The sequence below is a fragment of the Lutjanus erythropterus genome, chromosome 4, assembly GCF_056507025.1.
Source record: "Lutjanus erythropterus isolate fLutEry1 chromosome 4, fLutEry1.hap2, whole genome shotgun sequence".
Lineage (NCBI taxonomy): Eukaryota > Metazoa > Chordata > Actinopteri > Lutjaniformes > Lutjanidae > Lutjanus > Lutjanus erythropterus.
The window spans coordinates 8,871,254-8,888,780 of record NC_139320.1 but is presented as its reverse complement, the minus strand read 5'-3'; the positions used below and the strand labels follow the sequence as shown (position 1 = coordinate 8,888,780).

General features: G+C 41.1%; 1 protein-coding gene across 1 annotated transcript; it reads left to right on the top strand.

Moving 5' to 3' along the window:
- dlc (deltaC) lies at positions 1–15,936 on the top strand. The gene is made up of 10 exons (XM_084716889.1): positions 1–294; positions 746–991; positions 1,335–1,395; positions 1,865–2,122; positions 3,204–3,395; positions 5,345–5,514; positions 5,782–5,998; positions 12,486–13,227; positions 13,437–13,551; positions 14,846–15,936. The coding sequence occupies exons 1-10, from the start codon at positions 244–246 to the stop codon at positions 14,849–14,851; spliced, it is 2,058 nt and encodes a 685-aa protein (XP_084573015.1). The 5' UTR covers positions 1–243; the 3' UTR covers positions 14,852–15,936.
- The last annotated feature ends 1,591 nt before the right edge of the window (positions 15,937–17,527 follow it).

Below are 17,527 nucleotides of genomic sequence, written 5' to 3'. Positions count from 1 at the left end.
CAGCCGAGCGGATCCTTACCTTTATTTCTTTTTTTCTTCTTGTCTGTCCGATCCGCACCGCTCTCTCACACACTCACACTGACTGCTCCTCTGAATTTAAACTTGTGTTTGATTCTTTCCTGGAGACGTTTGATTTCTCCAGCTGAGGCGACCCGTTTCCTTTGGATTCCGTTTGGATTTTACGCACTTATTTTCCTTCTTTGGACCTGCTGCGCTTTCTGCCCTGGACGCTCCGCGGCCGACATGGCGCGTTTGTTACTGTCGTGTCTCCTGCTGTTTGTTTCAGCGCAGACGGTGAGTAGTTCTGACAGCACACTCACAGGAGTCCAGGTTACTTTTTTTTTTTACTTTCGAGCCGCTGATTTGTGTCTTTTTTGCATGTTTGTGGGAAGCGGGGAGGTTTGGAGACGTGCGCTTTTACGCGCAGCGTCCAAAGTTTCTCTTGTAGTTTTACTTCATTTCTGTGGAATCTAAATGACTTACGATTTACTTTTACATATTTATGGATATCTGACTTGTAAACGATGCAGTGCAGAGAGTCACTGCTCACACACAGTAAAGATGTTTGCAGAAATCAGATGAGAAATTGTGTAACGTTTTCCAGCGTGTGCAGCAGTGCGTGGACTGCGTGTGTGCATGCTTGTTCTTATTTTCATAATTGTGCAACTTCTTCCTCTTTATTTTCTCCTCTCAGCTGATATTTTAGTTATTGAAGCCACTCTCCCCCCTCTTTCTCCCCCTTCAGACTCTCTCCTCCGGGGTCTTCGAGCTGAAGATCGACTCCTTCACCAGCTCCCGCGGCGTCTGTCGCTCTCCGTCCTCCCGAGACTGCCAGATCTTTTTCCGCGTGTGCCTCAAGCACTCGCAGGACGTCATCAACCCGGAGCCGCCGTGCACGTACGGCACCGCGCTCACCGAGATCTTCGGTGCCGACTCCAACTCCATCTCCGAGAGCGCGCCCATTAAGGTGCCCTTCCTCTTCAAGTGGCCGGTAGGTGCCGAAAATCACACGCTTTTTCTTCAAAAGCCGGAATTTTAACACCTTTAGGTCTCCAGCAGCGTGCGAGCTTCACAGCATTTCTTAAACCTGCATCCATATTCATGAAATCAAACGCACAAAAACGACTTTAAGACACTGAATAAGCGCTTTTCCAGATTGTTATGATTTTTTTCACTTCTTGGTCGCATTTAATAACCAAAGGACCATAAGGACGAAACTGGAAGTTAAAGAAATTTAAAATGACTCTCCTGCAGGACTAAACACGTGCAAACACTGAATATCTGATCGATTTGATATTTCTGACTAGTAATCGATCATCTCTCACTCATTTCAGGGGACTTTTTCTCTGATCATTGAAGCCTGGAATGCCGAATCATCAGGACTGGAATCTACAGGTGAATAAATTACTGCTGCTGATGCAGTACCACTGATTTACCGACAGGCGGCGACAGTGGCACTGTTTCCCACTGAAAACACACACACACACACACATACACACACACACACACACACACACACACACACACACACACACACACACACACACACACACACACACAAAGTGCAGTGAAGAGTTAATGTTTAACGCAAGAGTGTGAAAAAAAACGTTTTAAATGTTGTTGGGTGTCTGTTTACATTTGTAAAAGTTATATTTTTATTTTTTTTTTTTAACACAGAGGATGTTGTGTGAAATAATATCTAATTTTTGAAAGCCACAGACTTACTTTAGTTCACCATTGGATTATCGTAAAGAGATTCAAGCACTATCAGAAAGGTTTTACGTTATTTTTCAGAAAGTTAACAAAACTCAGCTGTCAGGCACACTTAATAAAACTCTCACCATCTCATCCTTCCTTCATCCAGAGAACCAGAACAACCTCATCAGCCGTCTGGCGACCCGCCGCAGGCTGACCGTCGGTGAGGAATGGTCCCAGGACGTGCACTTCGGCAACCAGAGCGAGCTGCGCTACTCCTACCACGTGGTGTGTAATGAGCACTACCACGGCGAGGCCTGCTCCGCCTACTGCCGTCCCCGCAACGACACCTTCGGACACTACACCTGCGACAGCGAGGGTAACCGCCGCTGCCAGGAGGGCTGGATGGGCGAGTACTGCTCGGACCGTAAGTGCTGATACTGAACTTTTAGTTGTAACTGTGGCGTTTCTGCAGGTTTATTCAAACTGCAGGCAGTTTACTGTTTGATTTGGTCTTCAGACGTGGAATAAAAGGTATGAACTCTTCAAGCAAAAGGACAAAAAAACACCAGAATGGTCCTTTAAGGCATCATCATGTTGTTGTGATGTTAGTGCTAATTTGTGTCGTTGCTGCATGATAGTGAACTCTAGGTGACTTTATGATACTGAGAAGAATTTTATTCACTACAATATTCCTTTAATATTCCTGTAGTGACTCTGTGAGGAAGTTTGTCTTTTAGAAATGAGTTTGTTGAGGCTTCAACATGTTTTTCGTTTGTTCAGCTGTGATATCTGAAAACTGCAGACAGTTGTTTGAAATGTGAAAAATAGTAGAAAGTTGTGCAGCATTGTTTCAAAATGCACCAAAAATGGCTGTTTTTTTTTAACAGTAGTGTGACCCCTCCTCTTCTTCTCCTCTCCCTCCATTTTTATTGTAACGTTTCTTCAGATGGGGGGGGGGCGGGCTTCATGTTTTTTGTCCATTGGCCTTAAGTCAAGCAGTTGTCAACGGTGTCGTCGGCCCTGGTGGCTGTGGAGGATAATAAAAAAAAAAGATCTTAGGGCTTCTGTCGTTTCCAGTGTGTGTGTATTGGCTCTTTTGTTTTGAGCTCAACAATGGGCCCCCGGTTGGCCCCTGGTCGGCCCCTGGTCGGCCCCGGCCCGCCCGTTTTAACAGGGACACGCGCTGGAGCTTAATGTGCGCTGCCTTGCGTGAAAAGAGACGGCATGTGTTGCTTTTGTTGTGTGGGCCAGCTGCTTCGTTCAGTACTTAACAAGCACTTACAGGGGAGTGTGTGCGTGTGTGTGTGTGTGTGTGTGAGGCCCTGAGGGGGGAGGAGGGGAGTTGTTTTGTGATTTGAATGAAGAACATGAGACTCACACACACATGCACTCATCATAATATTCTCTCCTTCTTCCTCCCCCCTTTCTCCCTTTCCCTCTCTTTCTTTAACTTCCCTGCCTCCCTCCGCACATCTCTCTCTCTCTCTTCCTCCTCCTCCCATCAGCCATCTGTGCAGCGGGGTGCAGCAAGGACCACGGTTTCTGTGCGTCTCCCGGGGAGTGTGTGTGCCGTCAGGGCTGGCAGGGCGAGCGGTGTGACGAGTGCGCCCGACACCCCGGCTGCCTCCACGGGACCTGCCAGCAGCCCTGGCAGTGCCACTGCAAGGAGGGCTGGGGAGGCCTGTACTGTGACCAAGGTGGGTTCGACCTGCACAACAGCTCAGCCAATCAGGTTTAAGCCAAATACTCCACATGCTTTTGTCAGTTTTCTATCAGATTCAGGACAAAAAGAATCATCTACTGTCCACCAGTGTGCCTGCTGAAGCTACTGACCCACAAACGATGTCAATTTTAACTGTCGACTAATTAATGCGCCTCTTTTTACCCTTTAAATCGCCCAGATGTTGTGTGGTCTGGACTCACAATGTGCTCTGGCTCTGGTTGACTGCAGATGACATTAATTAAAGTTAATTTAAATGTTAATTAGAGGGTGGATGAAGCAGTAAAGAAGACAAAAAAACAAAAGGATCATATCTTTGTTTTTAGCTGATATATTTTACATTTTTGACCATTTTACAAATCAAATTAACAAATAAGCTATAGCTTTTACCATACATGTCTTAATAAATATTTGTCAGTTATCTTACTGTTGAACTTGTAGACTGAGAAAAAAAAAATTGTTTGTTGTTATCAGACATGTTAAAAGCAGAAAGACAAAAATTAATATTTTTTTGTCTTCTGGTTTTCCTTTGTTAAATTTCCCGCCCAACGTAGCTCATGAATGCAACATTGATCGACAATTCTCAGAAGTCGGATCTTCCCACTGGCACATAAACGCATCAAACTGTCTTGACTTCACTATCGTTTCAAATCTCTACAAGCTGTTTTTCAAACGACGATGAAATTAAATTAAACTGAAGGCTGTTTGGAAGGTCTTTAAATATTTTTAAATATGCTTCATAAACGGGACCACTGCAACTTTGTAAGAATAATGTAGTGATGATAATAATGAGAAACGGGCAACACAAGTTTTATTATTTGATTAATTAGCTTAACAACAATTATATTTTACAGAGGCCTGGTAGACAGCGCCTGCATGAATATCAGGGTAAAGGGGTATTGTGCTTGGCTGCAGTAGATGATTTTTATGAATCTGGCAAAAAATGTCAGTAGTAACAGTAAGATTAATGTGTGTCACCACATTACAGTAACATTGTTTAGTTTACAGGTTAAAAAACAGGTTTAAGTGTGCAGAACTTCTTTAATGTAGAGTAGTTTATCATCTGCATAAAAGCAAATAAGAAAAAATATTTCCACAAACCAAAATGAGTGTACAAACACTGGTGATGTTCTTACCACTAAGGCTTAAAGGTGTAATGCCTGAACCTTTTTAACTTAAAAAGCTAAATAAAATAACAACTGATCCTCAGCCATGATTGTCACTAGTCAGTCCTGTACCACTTTAATTCATCTAGAAAGAAGTCCACATTTTTTCCATATTTTTTTAATGTCTTACCACTGTTTTGCTGATAATTGCACATTTTCATCAAAAGTAGATTTTTTTAATGAGGTCTCAGTTTTAAAAGTGCTGCAATAATCAGTCTCAGTCAATGAAGCTGGAAACAGCCATGTGTTGGTTTCTACTTGGCTCGACTGTTGATGTTATTCTGTTTACCATCGTGAGTTGATTCACATTTGGTCCAAAACACTGCAAACAAACAAATAACTAAGCAGCATCTCAGTGTCAGTCCATGTCCAGCTCTGTCTTTGAGTGGAGAGTGAGATCTCTCAGGTTGTCCTGTCTTTGTTCCTTAATGCTTGGACAATAAATTCAAACAATTGTTTTAAAAGTTGATGCAGTTTTATTTTGGCAGTTAGGTATCTGACATGTTCACACAGGAAACAAAAATTGAATTTAGGTTTTTACAAAACCTTCATCAGACACCTCCAGTTCATGATACATATCATCAAAATTAAAGTTAAAATGAAGAGAGCATCATACGAGTGTGCCAGATGTTTTTTTTATGTAAGAAAGGTGCCAACATCCAAAAGTGTCCACAAATTCTCCTGTTGGACCACCGCTGTTTGTAGCTTTGAGTTAGTTCAGCACTCTAACCTTGCTGTTCCTCTCATCTCGTTTCTCCAGACTTGAACTTCTGCACCAACCACAAGCCATGCCGGAATGATGCCTCGTGCACCAACACCGGCCAGGGCAGCTACACCTGCACCTGCCGACCTGGTTTCACCGGCAAGAACTGTGAGATCGAGACCAATGAGTGCGACAGCAACCCCTGCAAGAACGGCGGCAGCTGCAAAGTAAGTCAACGCACCTGATCTGATGGATCCGCTTCACTGGGATCAAGAGCATTTTGTTGAATCAGCCTGAAAGTTTTGTAGATCAGAACTTCATCAGGTTTTAGTCATTAATCATTTGGCTTTGTGAAGATAACACCAAGAAAATTCACTTGTTACAGCAGCTCAGTCAAAGCTAAAACTAAATAAAAGTACATTACAAGAGAGCTGTGCATCAACTGAGAAATCTTCACCTCCTCACCTTGTTTTCTCCTCCCATCTTTCCTTCAGGATTTGGAGAACAATTACTCGTGTGCATGCCCTCAGGGCTTCTACGGGAAGAACTGCGAGATCAGCGCCATGACCTGTGCGGACGGGCCGTGTTTTAACGGTGGGACCTGTGTAGAGAATGTTGCTGGCGGGTATAGCTGCCGCTGCCTGCCCGGCTTCACGGGCTCCAACTGCGAGAAGAAGCTCGACAGATGCAGCAGCAACCCCTGCGCTAATGGTACGAACCATCTGTAACCTGCTGTGTTGTATATTCTCTGCCTGGTAAAGTGCTGGAGCCTGGTGCGTAGATTCAGCATTCAGCCGCCCATTCTTGCATCGCTAGCTTCACATTTAGTACAAAATGTGATGTGAGCTGAGACATTATTAAAATTAATGCTCATGAGCACTTGAAGAAGCGTTAGCGTAGCTATAGAAGACAAAATATAGAGCTGCAGATTTGACAGTGATATTAGGAATTTGTGTCTTCCTAAATATTTACTGTCTTTATTTTGAAAGAGCAAAAGAACACAGAAGTGGCAGCATGAACCAGTCGCATTTTGTGTGACTGATTTTGTGTTAAGTGAATCAATCCAATGCTCAAAATTGGTTAAAAAGAATAAAAAGATGGAACATGACCTACATGTGAAGGATCTGATTTCAAAAACACTCAGATTTTTTTGGGTCTGTCCTGTCACAACTTGCCAGTTTGATTACATTTTTACTTGAGCCACAAAACAGAAGCCAAACCTCTGATCTGTGACTGTGAAGCTCAGCGGAGACGGCAGCTGATATGTGGTGACTTTCTAGAAGTTCAGACTTGCAGGCGGCTGGTAGTCGTCATGTAATCAGTGTCTCCTTCATTCATTGGCACTGAAGCAGCTCCACATATTGATGCATCTCAAGAATCTTGGTTTTTTGCTTTGCAGCATGTGATGTTTTGTCCAAGGACATGAGAATTAGATATTCAGATTGTGTCTTCAGGTGGACGTTTTTGCTTGTGTGCAGCAGAATACGATAAGAGATATTAAGGTGATCTGAAGGCAGATATAAAAGTCCAGTCTGACTTGTTCTCTACTTTATAGAAGCTGCAAACAAATCAAACATGATGCACTTCTTTCAGTATGAAGCCTAAAATCTTTTCTGCGGTTGTAGTGTTTGTGTAGATATAAGTAGTTATACATGCACCAACTAATACATTTGTATAAGTGGTTTAAATGTTGATATTTGTAGAAGATGACTTTTTTTTAGGTTATTGCTTTTTCATCAGCAGCAAAAGTACAACAACTACAACAAGTTGCCAACAGTCTGCCACTTATTTTCTTGATTAACTGAATAATCATTTAAAACAGTAAAAAAAAAAAAGTCCATCCCAGTCCAAGGAGATGTCTTTAAATATCTTGTGTTGTCAATCCAAAACTCAAAGACATTCAGTTTAATATGATATAAAACAGAGAAAAGCAGGAAATCTCAAAGAATTTAGAGGCCATGAATAGAAATTTCTGTCATTTTTGCATGAAAACTTTATACTTGCAGGTCAAGTGTCCTGCTACTACTGACAAACAGTAAAGCTTCAAGTGTTGATCGGTTTAGATCATTTGGTATCAGATGATTCCTCTGCTCTGTGTTTGGTTGAACTAGAACTGATAGTCTTATTGGACAGTTTAAACAAACGCAGTGTCAGTCAGTCAAGGCTAAAGGTTGTTTTTTGAGTCCCACACATGTCAAGGTGGAACCTGCGCAACTTTCTACTGGTAGTTAATCTGTTTAACGATCTGAACTCTCACTGACCGGATCCACCTGCTGCAGGTTGTTCACATGCATTCAGATGTTTTTTCACAGTTCATCAGACGCACCAGCCTGTGAACAAACTCTCCCTTCTTCACACCACCATGATGCTTCAACAAGCCTTCAGTGTGGAGCCTTTTTTGTTTGTTTGCAGCTCTGTGAAACCGCAGTCGTTGTATTTCCACTCTGTGACTAAACGCCGGCTGGATTATCAGTTAGTTAATCATTTATTTATACACTGCGGTTCATACAGTGTCAATCAATATCAAAGTATTAACAAGAACACGCTGGTATAATGATTAAATGACTCCACAATGGAGGGTTATAGTCAAAGGGGACAAAAAGCAGACTGAAGTCTAATTTTCACATACACTGTACAATGCATGGTGTCTCTTCAGTGTCTCACTCCAGAACAGGTCTAACAACTAGATAAATAAAATAAAGATAAATCTAACAATTAAATATTAAAGAATCCAACAAATAAATAATATTAAATTGAGCAAAATTAAAGTTTTATCTGCTTAATGTTAAAACGATTGTTTGCCTTTTTAAACAATCAAGTTTGTAATAAGCACCTTATTTTATTTGAAACACAGATGTACAATTTTGTGTCATCTGCATAAATATAGACTCCATATTAGACGCCAAGTTAGTTAGTTATGTCATCATATTAGAGAAGTGGGCCACGGGTTGAGCCCTGCAGAACGCCGTTATTAATACTGCAGGGGCATCAGCTGATCTGTGATAGAAATTTAAGACTGACTCAGTGCAGAACCTTCACACAAACCCAGTAAACAGGTCTAAAAAAAACAGACTCATTGTTTGAAATTGTATTGTTGTTCAGGACACGTACAGTTTGGACAAGAGTGGTCTCCATTCTGACTAGAAATACACTTGGAGAGCAAAGTCTTCTCTGTCTGGATATATTAGATTTATAAAACTATTAGAATGATGAACCTCTAAACTGGAAGTACTTAAAATACGTTTGTAAAAACCAGAAAATACAACAGTAACAATGATGTGCCTGATGCAACTCATAATAACCTTTAATGGACTTATTTTGGAAAAAAACGTGAGGATAATTCAGGTATTATTTCTTACATACCTGCTGCTTTTATTCCTCCAGTAATGTTTAAGGTGGCTGTTGTTGTTTGGTTTTTATATTTTGTCGTACCTGACAAATTCAGTTCATTTTACCTGCGACACCAGTGTTACAACTGACCCATCTTGAAATGTTACGCTGCAGTTTCATCAGAATCAGGCCACTGTTTTTTCCTTAATCCTGCTGACAAACAAACAGAACCTTATCATAATCTGAGCACATCTTTTTTTTTGTGCACATATACAGTTTCAAAAGTGATGAATGATCAGTGGTCACAGCAAAAAGAAATTCTGATGAGTCACATTTTAATTTTTCAACCTGTGTTAACTGGAATTATCCCAGAATTCCTAACTAATAACTCATCAAAGTTATGTTTAACTGTGTCCTAAAGCAGTTTCTCTTCAGATTCAGGACACTTTCTGTGTGCAGTTTGTGTTGCAGGCTGCTGTCACAACCAACAAGCACATCTCCTGTTATATTAATATTTAGTGTTATGTCATCTGACATAGATAAAATAGACTGATGATTACTTTGGTTTAAAGGCCGCTGGTAATAACAAAGACTAATGTGCTGCAGTTTATCCATGCTAGATAAAATCCACTAACTGGAGTCAATGACCTGCAAGTCAAGAAAACGAGAGTGAAAGAAGAATCGCTGGCGTCTTATCTCTCCCTCTCTGTTTATCTCTTCTGTCCATCACAGGTTTTACATAAATGTCCATTTTTTTTGTCTTGTTATGAGACGGCAAAGTTGGAAACAAATCTCATGCATTTCTTATTTGAAATTCCCCAAAAGTAACGTTGCAGTATGATTGTGAGACACCCGTCTGCAAGCAGCCACACTTCCAAAATGTGCATTAACTGATAATTATTAAGAACAAGAATGCATATATTTTTGAGCAGTTTTTGTAGAAAGCAACTGTGGCGGAAGTATTCTGCACACAAATATTTACATGATATAAATTTATCATTTAGTGTGAATATCCTGAATCTTCCTTTTTACACAGAGATCCTGTAAGACTGCTGTCATTACTCACTTTGATTTTTCACACCAAACCAAACACCATCGGGAAAAGAAGTGTCCCGTCCTGCTGGCTCAACACTTTTATACTGACATCAATCCAGCTGTTCGATAGAGATAAGCTGCCAGTTTAAAGGCAGAAAAAACAATACCTCCACATTTCATATTTGTATATTTTATACATACATTTATACAGAATGGTGAGACAGAATCACGGTGCAACAGTCCTGCCTTGAACACATTTCTGTACTGCCAAAATGAAAAGAATGATAGGAGAGGATGATAAAGTTTGAGGTTATCATCAGCATATTAGCACAGATTTTTGATTTGCTGCATACATTGGAAATCTAATTGTCAGATTGAAGTTATTTCGATTGCTTCAGTACTTGTTTTGGGATGTAAAGTTAGAATTTCTGCAGAGATGTTTGAGGTTAAAGCCTCAGGTTAAACGTGTGTGTGTGAAGAGGGCAGATTAGACTCCTGGATTGTCACGTAGGAGCCTGTCAACAAGTCTTATCACTTCTGTCTGACAGCACAAACATCCCTCTCATTGTTGCCGTCAGTTTTAAACAGGCCTGTTTGTAGCAGCAGCCGTGGAGACGCTCACAGCTCTCGGTCTCTACCTGGTTGCACTCGTCCTGGTGTCTCGGGCAGGAATCCAGAGTGAGAGCAGCTGACTCTCTGGAAGTGCTGTGCCAAAAGAGCCCCACAGCAATATTTTTCAAGATAATTTAGCCCGCTGTTGCACGCAACATGTGTGTTTACCCTGTGTGTTTACCTCTTTTATTACTAATTCCATTCTCTTTACGTCACTGATGAACTTTTCTAAAACATACCACCAGTTTTTAGATTGATTTCTCTTCTGCCACGCAGCCATACTCTCATGTCTTTTATAAAAATGACCTGGCAGACACTTGAAACTTGCTGCTAAGTAATAATCCAACATAGCTGAAACAGGTTGGGTTTCACGGAAGTTACACAAGTAACCAAATTCATCTTATGCTTTGATAAATCATGCATGTTGGCTCGTTCTGTCAACTTACCTGAAGAATGCAGCCAAGTCTGGGATGTCTGATTTTCCTTCCAACTCATGAATGGAAGTTGGATTTCAGATCAGTCGGAGTGATCATGTTGTTTTTACCAAGATAAACTCGAGCAGAATGCAACAAGTTTCAAGTCTCTGCAACTGCAACAAGAGATCTGTAGTATCAGCACTTAGGAAGTTAGGAAATGTTGTTTATCAGACACATTATTAGGAAATCGTTATAAATTTATGCTTGTCTAAAACCAAATGGATTTTTAGTGAAGCAAGAAGGACACAGACGGATTCTCGGGCATTAAGTCGTCCATTCAGACTGAGAGCAGACAGATTATCAGGGACAGACGGCTCCACCGACAGAGCTGGCAACACAAAACTAAAATGTATTGCTGAATATTTCAATTAACACATAGTTATCACCGGCCTGCTGAGTGAGCCGAGTCATCTGAGGGTCTGGGTTCAGCCTGCAGTCCTCCCTCAGGTCCTCATTAGCGTGTAGAAACCACCGCCTGCTTATCTCCAATCTGCAGTCATTCCAGCCTCTCAGTGAGCCGACAGTTGTAGCTCCGCTCGGTTTGCACTGTTGCAACACAGCAGCGGCACAGGACAACCAAATAAGGAACTGATTCAACGGTTTGTTTTTACAGTGTTTTTTAGACTTCAGCAGGCTGTTAAAACAAAGTCAGGAGTCCAGTCTCTGCAGGACGAGTGTCCTCAGGTCCCCTTGTCCTTTTCTTTCTCAGTGACTGTCAAACAGTTAGCATTGGTTTGCAAGATAAAAGTTAATACTTTTCAGTAGCCTGAGCTCCACTGACGTGGAAAACATCTGCTCAGGATGTTTCTAATTACACACACATTTCTGTCCTGATGAGCGATATCTGCTGTGAGGAAATGCTCTAATAAACACATTTTTTCGCCGTCTCTCTTAAACCTGCTCTCTTTGCTCTCTTTTCTGTCTGGATGAAGTCATCTGGTATGAACTTCTTTTTCTCAGAGGAGTCTAGAAGATTGTGAGTTATTTATTTGTTTTGCCCTCAGCAACCATCTCCTCCCTGGCACTTGTACAATCTAAAGAAAAGTTACGCAACATGATTTAGCTTTTAACTTTGGTATTTTCAGACTGAAACACTGTGGGTGCAGTTGATTATAGTATACAGGACCTTTAACAGACGTGAGATGTTTTTAGACTCTCGAGCAGAATATTTAGTCTGGTCAGGCTGGTAACGGCACTCTGGCGTCCCCCAAGGCTCCATTCACGATCTTCTTTCTTTCAGTTTACATACCGGCAAACATCAGATTAAATTCTGCAGATATGCATATGATTCTCCCCTAAACATTTCTACGTCCGTCCATAATATCTGCCCATTGAACAGCACTGAAAGAAAGTGTCCAGCATCTTGTTATCCCTGAAACAAGCAATCAGCCGCACTGTATTTTTTCATTTTAGGAATATTTTCAGAGCACAGTCTTTTCTCTTGTCAGCAGCATCTTACATTGAGCCATCTTGTTTCTTTTCCACTGTCTCTCTTACTGGTCTCGGGTTTGAGGCCTGAGAGCGTTGTAATCCACTGACTTTAGTCTCCTCTTTGCATTCTGTCACAGTTTGTTAATTTATTTGGTGAATTTGCTTTATGATGTTGAACATTTTCTTCCGAAGCATTTGCATTTCTGGTGTTTGAATCTTCCAGAAAAGCAACTAAACAGTCTTGATTCTCTTTCTGTTGTTAAACTTGTCTCCTCCAGTTTTATTAACTCAAACCGTCCTCTCTCTGTCTGCAGGCGCTCAGTGTTTGGACCTCGGTAAACGGCAGGTCATGTGCCGCTGTCGGCCCGGCTTCACCGGCTCTCGCTGTGAGACCAACATTGATGACTGCGCCGGCAACCCCTGCCGCAACGCCGGGACCTGCATCGATGGTATCAACGACTTCACATGCACGTGCACGCTCGGCTTCACCAGCAAGGACTGCTCCGTGCGCACCAGCCCCTGCGACCAGTTCTCCTGTGACAACGGCGGCACGTGTTACACCCACTTCACCGGCCCCGTCTGCCGGTGTCCGCAGGGGTTCATGGGAGCACGCTGCGAGTACTCTGTTATGACGCCACCTACAAAACCACCTGTGATCAATGACGCCCCTGCTGCTCTGATTGCCGCCATTGCCCTTGGTCTTGTGACGCTGGCTCTGCTTTTGTGCGCCGCCGTCCACATTCTGCGTCAGCTCCGCCGGGGCAGAGCGCTAACAGCTTTGTCTACATCAGTGAAGAATGACCTGGAGACAGTGAACAACCGCAACGCAGTGATCGGTGGGGGTGGACCGAATAATGGGGGCCTGCCGGGAGCACCGCTGGGCAGCCTGAGAGAGAAGGAGGCCTTCCTCATCCCTGGAGGACATCTCAAAGTGTCCAATAAGGACGCAGCGCTGGCTGAGAAGGGTGGAGACAATATGGCCATGTTTAAAAACAAAATGGCCGACTGTAACCTGGCAAAGGAGGAGCAGCATCTGGCCAAGAACAAGTTTGACCTGTGAGTACCTGATTATCTTTTGATCAGTGTCTGTGAGTGTTTGATGTTTCCGTCTTTTTTATTTTTCCTTGTCTTCTTCCTTTCCTCCACCCGTCCGTTCTGTCGAGTCGCAGCATGTTTGTCATCTGTTATCTGATCACTTGTGTGTTCACACACCTTCACAAAGTATTTCTGTAATAACTCTCCCTCTGTCTCTGTGTCTCTTACAGTAAGAAATGTGACTCGTCCATCATCGTCCCTCCTTTCAGTTTTGCAAAGGACAGTCTGTATCAACCAGTGTTCATCATCCCAGAGCAGATGGAGCAGTGTGTGTTTGCTACTGAGGTGAGGACACGTCTGCTAACACAACTACACGCACGCACACACAGACACACACACACACACACACACACACACACACACACACACACACACACACACACACACACACACACACACACAAATGTCCATTCATGTATAAATGTATTTTTGTTTAGTTCATGAGAGACCAATCCGTTTAATAAACTTTATTAAGTCAGAGTCTGAAAAACTTCAGAAGGCTACAAAGATGAAAACTTTCCTGAATAACTTCTGACATCGCAAACATTTCAGTAACATTTCGGCATCCTAGAAAAAAATCATTGCAACAAAACCCTGAAGACGTCTCTCCATTTGTTTCTCGTGTCGAGGTGTCTATTTATTTATTGGCAGTTGGCAAACAACTGCTTTTGAATCTGGTTCGCAGCCTCTACTTCTACTCTCCTTATTAACGTAGCCTATACCACCAACTTCTGACAAAACTATTCTCTGTGTAGCGTCGTTTATTCGTTACAAACCCATCATTGGAACACCTACTTCAGATTCACTTGACAGTTAGATGGAGACATGATGATTGTTCACTGAAGAAATTAACTCGAAAACTCAAAACTCTGAAAGAGGTTTAAATGCTGTTCAAACTTCACATTGTGTTTATGACATTGTAGATTTGGGCGTTTTCATAATTTTGTTAAACTGATAAATGATTTAATCAGATTATTGAACACTTTAAGTAAGGAACTGGTTGCTGTGAAACTGGCAAACGCAGTCTGCACACTGAGCCATGAATTCAAAAAGTCTATTAAATGAAATGAAAATGAAATATTTAAAGATATAAAAATCTAGACAGTTATCAAAATAACTATTATTTTTTTGTCCTCCACACTGTAAACGGCTGGACTAAACTGTGTGTTGTGTAGTTGACACTGTTTGCACACTCTGGTTTGTGTTGCGAGTGTTGAGGAGTGCACAGCTCACAAGTGTTTTTATCGTTTCAATTTCTCTCTAAACACGGATTTGAAGACCAATACTGAACCAGTGATCCATGAGTCTCATGCTGCTCTGTTTGGTTTGTGTGCTTGACTGGAATAAATATGAAAGTCGAAGTTACTTGATATGCAGAAAATGCACCTGAAATATATGAAAATATATGTACATGATTGTATTTATTGAAAAAAATAAACTTCAGTTAAAAAGAAGAATAAAAGTCTTATTCCAAACATATCATCCTGTTTTAAAAATGGTGGCATGTTTTTCAAACTAATGAACATGAAGTAATCGCATACGCTGACGACTAACTGCTGTCTCTCTCTCTCGCTCTCAGGTATAACCTCCAGTTTTCAGCGAAGGAACTTTTACGCTGAAGGCCTGAAATGTTTCCTGTCCAGGACAGTTCACCCAGAGGATCTATTCTACACACATTATTTTATTTAATATTTATTACTGCTGCTCAATGGAAAGACACAAAAAGCCTTTTTTTTTTTTTTTAACCTTTTCTGCTTTGATATTGACGATGTTTGGATGACTCTGAAAAGAGAAAGAGCTGTGGAGGAGGAGAGAAAAAAAGGAGAGACTGAATGTCTGGCATCATTTGCACTATTTATCTTTTTTATATACTTTTAAATCTTAATATAATATTTCTGACTGTATATCTGAACTTTCTTTGGATCAAACGTGAATGAGAGGACATAAAAAATTGTAACTGTCCAACACAATCTTAAAGACCGGTGCCTTAGCTATGCTCCCTAATCACTGTGGCAACCGTTTCCTGTTCAATTTCACAATAAGAGTCGATCAAAGGACCTGCTTATCAGAATGGGAGATGGGACATTTTATGTTAAGTGAAACAGCCTGAACTTTCCTGCAAATATTTTTTTTATCTGAAAGCTGAACCAGACAGTTTGTGTGCGTCTCTCATATCATCCGTCCATTTTATTTTATTTTCTGGTTTCTGTGGAAGTGAAGCATCACACTGTGGACAGAAGACAGCAGCTTTACAATCACGTCCAATCCTACAAACTCTGAAGTGCCTCTTATAAAACACTGCAAAAGGACTTTAATCTGGGACTGAACAGAAATGTCTTCCTCTGGAAGTTGTTAAGCTCCTGTCTTCTGTCTAAACTATTGAACTCCACTGGAACTCGTCCTTCTTACTGGTGTGTTTGTAAATTCTTTTTTTGTAACTGCTCCAGTCCTGTCCCGTTCTAATGCGAGTCTAAACGAGGTTTCAGGTGAATCAGGGACAGTTTGTCCCTCTATCAACAATCAGATGTTTCCTACGGTTTCACGTCTTCTGCCATCGACAATTTTGAATCTAAAAGACAAGTCGAACATGTTTGTCAGAGGCTGGATGGTCCAGCCGAGCTGGATTCACCTCACTTTTTTTACGTTTGTCTTCCTGTGATTCTACTTCTTTTTTTTCCAAACTGTTTTTCTATTAATCAGAAAACAAAAAGACTAAACTTGCTGCCTTTTGTCTCTCTTGCTGCTTTCATCAACCATTGTTGTCACAGCGAGTAAACAGGAAAACAATAAAAAAAAAAGACACCCGCTGCTGTTCTGCAACATTCCCCAGACTCACTGAACACAGTCACAGCTGCGGGTGTCATTTTATATTTAAAGAAAAGACACTTTTTTACAGTGAAGGACTCCAAAGAGAGTTTTTTTTTTTAAATCTTGTTTTTTTTTACCTAATCCATTTGATACCAAAAATATATGTTGTTCCTGTGTGGTCGTTTCTTTGTACTATCTTCGTTAATTTAAGAAAACAATGCAATGTGTACATAATCCTCCAGAAGATAGTTTCCTTATTTAAGTTTCCCCTCTGTAAATAATTTGGTATTTATGAAAGAGAATTGTATATATGTCTATGTTAATGTGCCTAATGTCTCAGTCAGAATCAAGAAATATATTTTTTCATAAATAAATTAGTAAAATAACATTAATATCATTGTTTCTTCTTCTGTGTGTTGAACTTTCCCTTTGTCCTTCGTGTCACCTGTTCTTGTGAACACACCACATATATGATGATGGGCGCTGACTTGAGTTGAACACTGGGGGACAAAAACTGTAGGCGTCTATAATGTTAAGGTTTGATGAGGTGGGGAGTACGGATTAATATTTTCCCAAAATGACACATTTTCTATCCTGAGAACAGACTATCCCAGTGTATGTGGGTTACAAACCTGATCACTTTAGTGTTTCATCTGATGATATCAGTAATTATTATTGAGGCAGAAGAACGTCATCTCAACATTATAATCAACATAAACTGTGTGCTGCATGTTTGCAGTTTTACCTTCACTTCAGCTGTGAGGATGAAATGCCAGGTTCAGCCTGTGATGTGTCTCTGTGTGTCTAAACAGCCTCATGGAAGCGATATTTTACAATACAATATATTAAACCAACTAAATTCATTAAAAAAGTCATGTTATTGAGCTGAGACAGATTCCATATTCTGTTGGCGTTCAGAGGCTTCTGAGAGCAGCGGACGAGTCGCACCGTGCCCGATTCAATCGTCCATATAGTCGGATTAATAAAGTTAATGATCACTCAGAGTTAAAAATAAAAACTCAAAATCTCTCAGTCACTTGCTGTGAGGCTTCAGATGGATTCTTCAGGAGTTTCTGGCACCTTTCTTCAGTGAGACACTTTTTTTTACCACAGCCAGCTGCTGAAGGTAAATCCATCACATGCTGCAGGATTTTTCCCAGATGTGTTTAAGATGATAAACTCAGTGTTCTTTAAGTTTTAGGCTTCGTTTTTTATTTTATCTGAGATTCTAAACATAGCATCAAATCTCAGCCCAGCGCATTTTATCCTTCCAGCTCAGTGCACAGTTTACATCTTCATTATTCTGAAGTATTTCCACACAGAGCTGCTGTCAGACATCCTGCTGTGTGTCTGATTCAGATGGTAGAAACATAAGTTACTGTATTAAATTCATTAATGATCAGAGCTGTTTGATTTCATGGAGCTTTGTGCTCTTTAATTAAAGTGCTTGGTG

Bases quoted from the DNA above. Each gene is read 5' to 3' on its own strand.
- dlc (XM_084716889.1), top strand. From the start codon at position 244: ATGGCGCGTTTGTTACTGTCGTGTCTCCTGCTGTTTGTTTCAGCGCAG. The intron at 3,396-5,344 runs GTGGGTTCGACC...TCGTTTCTCCAG, and splicing joins AGGCCTGTACTGTGACCAAG to ACTTGAACTTCTGCACCAAC. The intron at 13,228-13,436 runs GTGAGTACCTGA...TGTCTCTTACAG, and splicing joins GCCAAGAACAAGTTTGACCT to TAAGAAATGTGACTCGTCCA.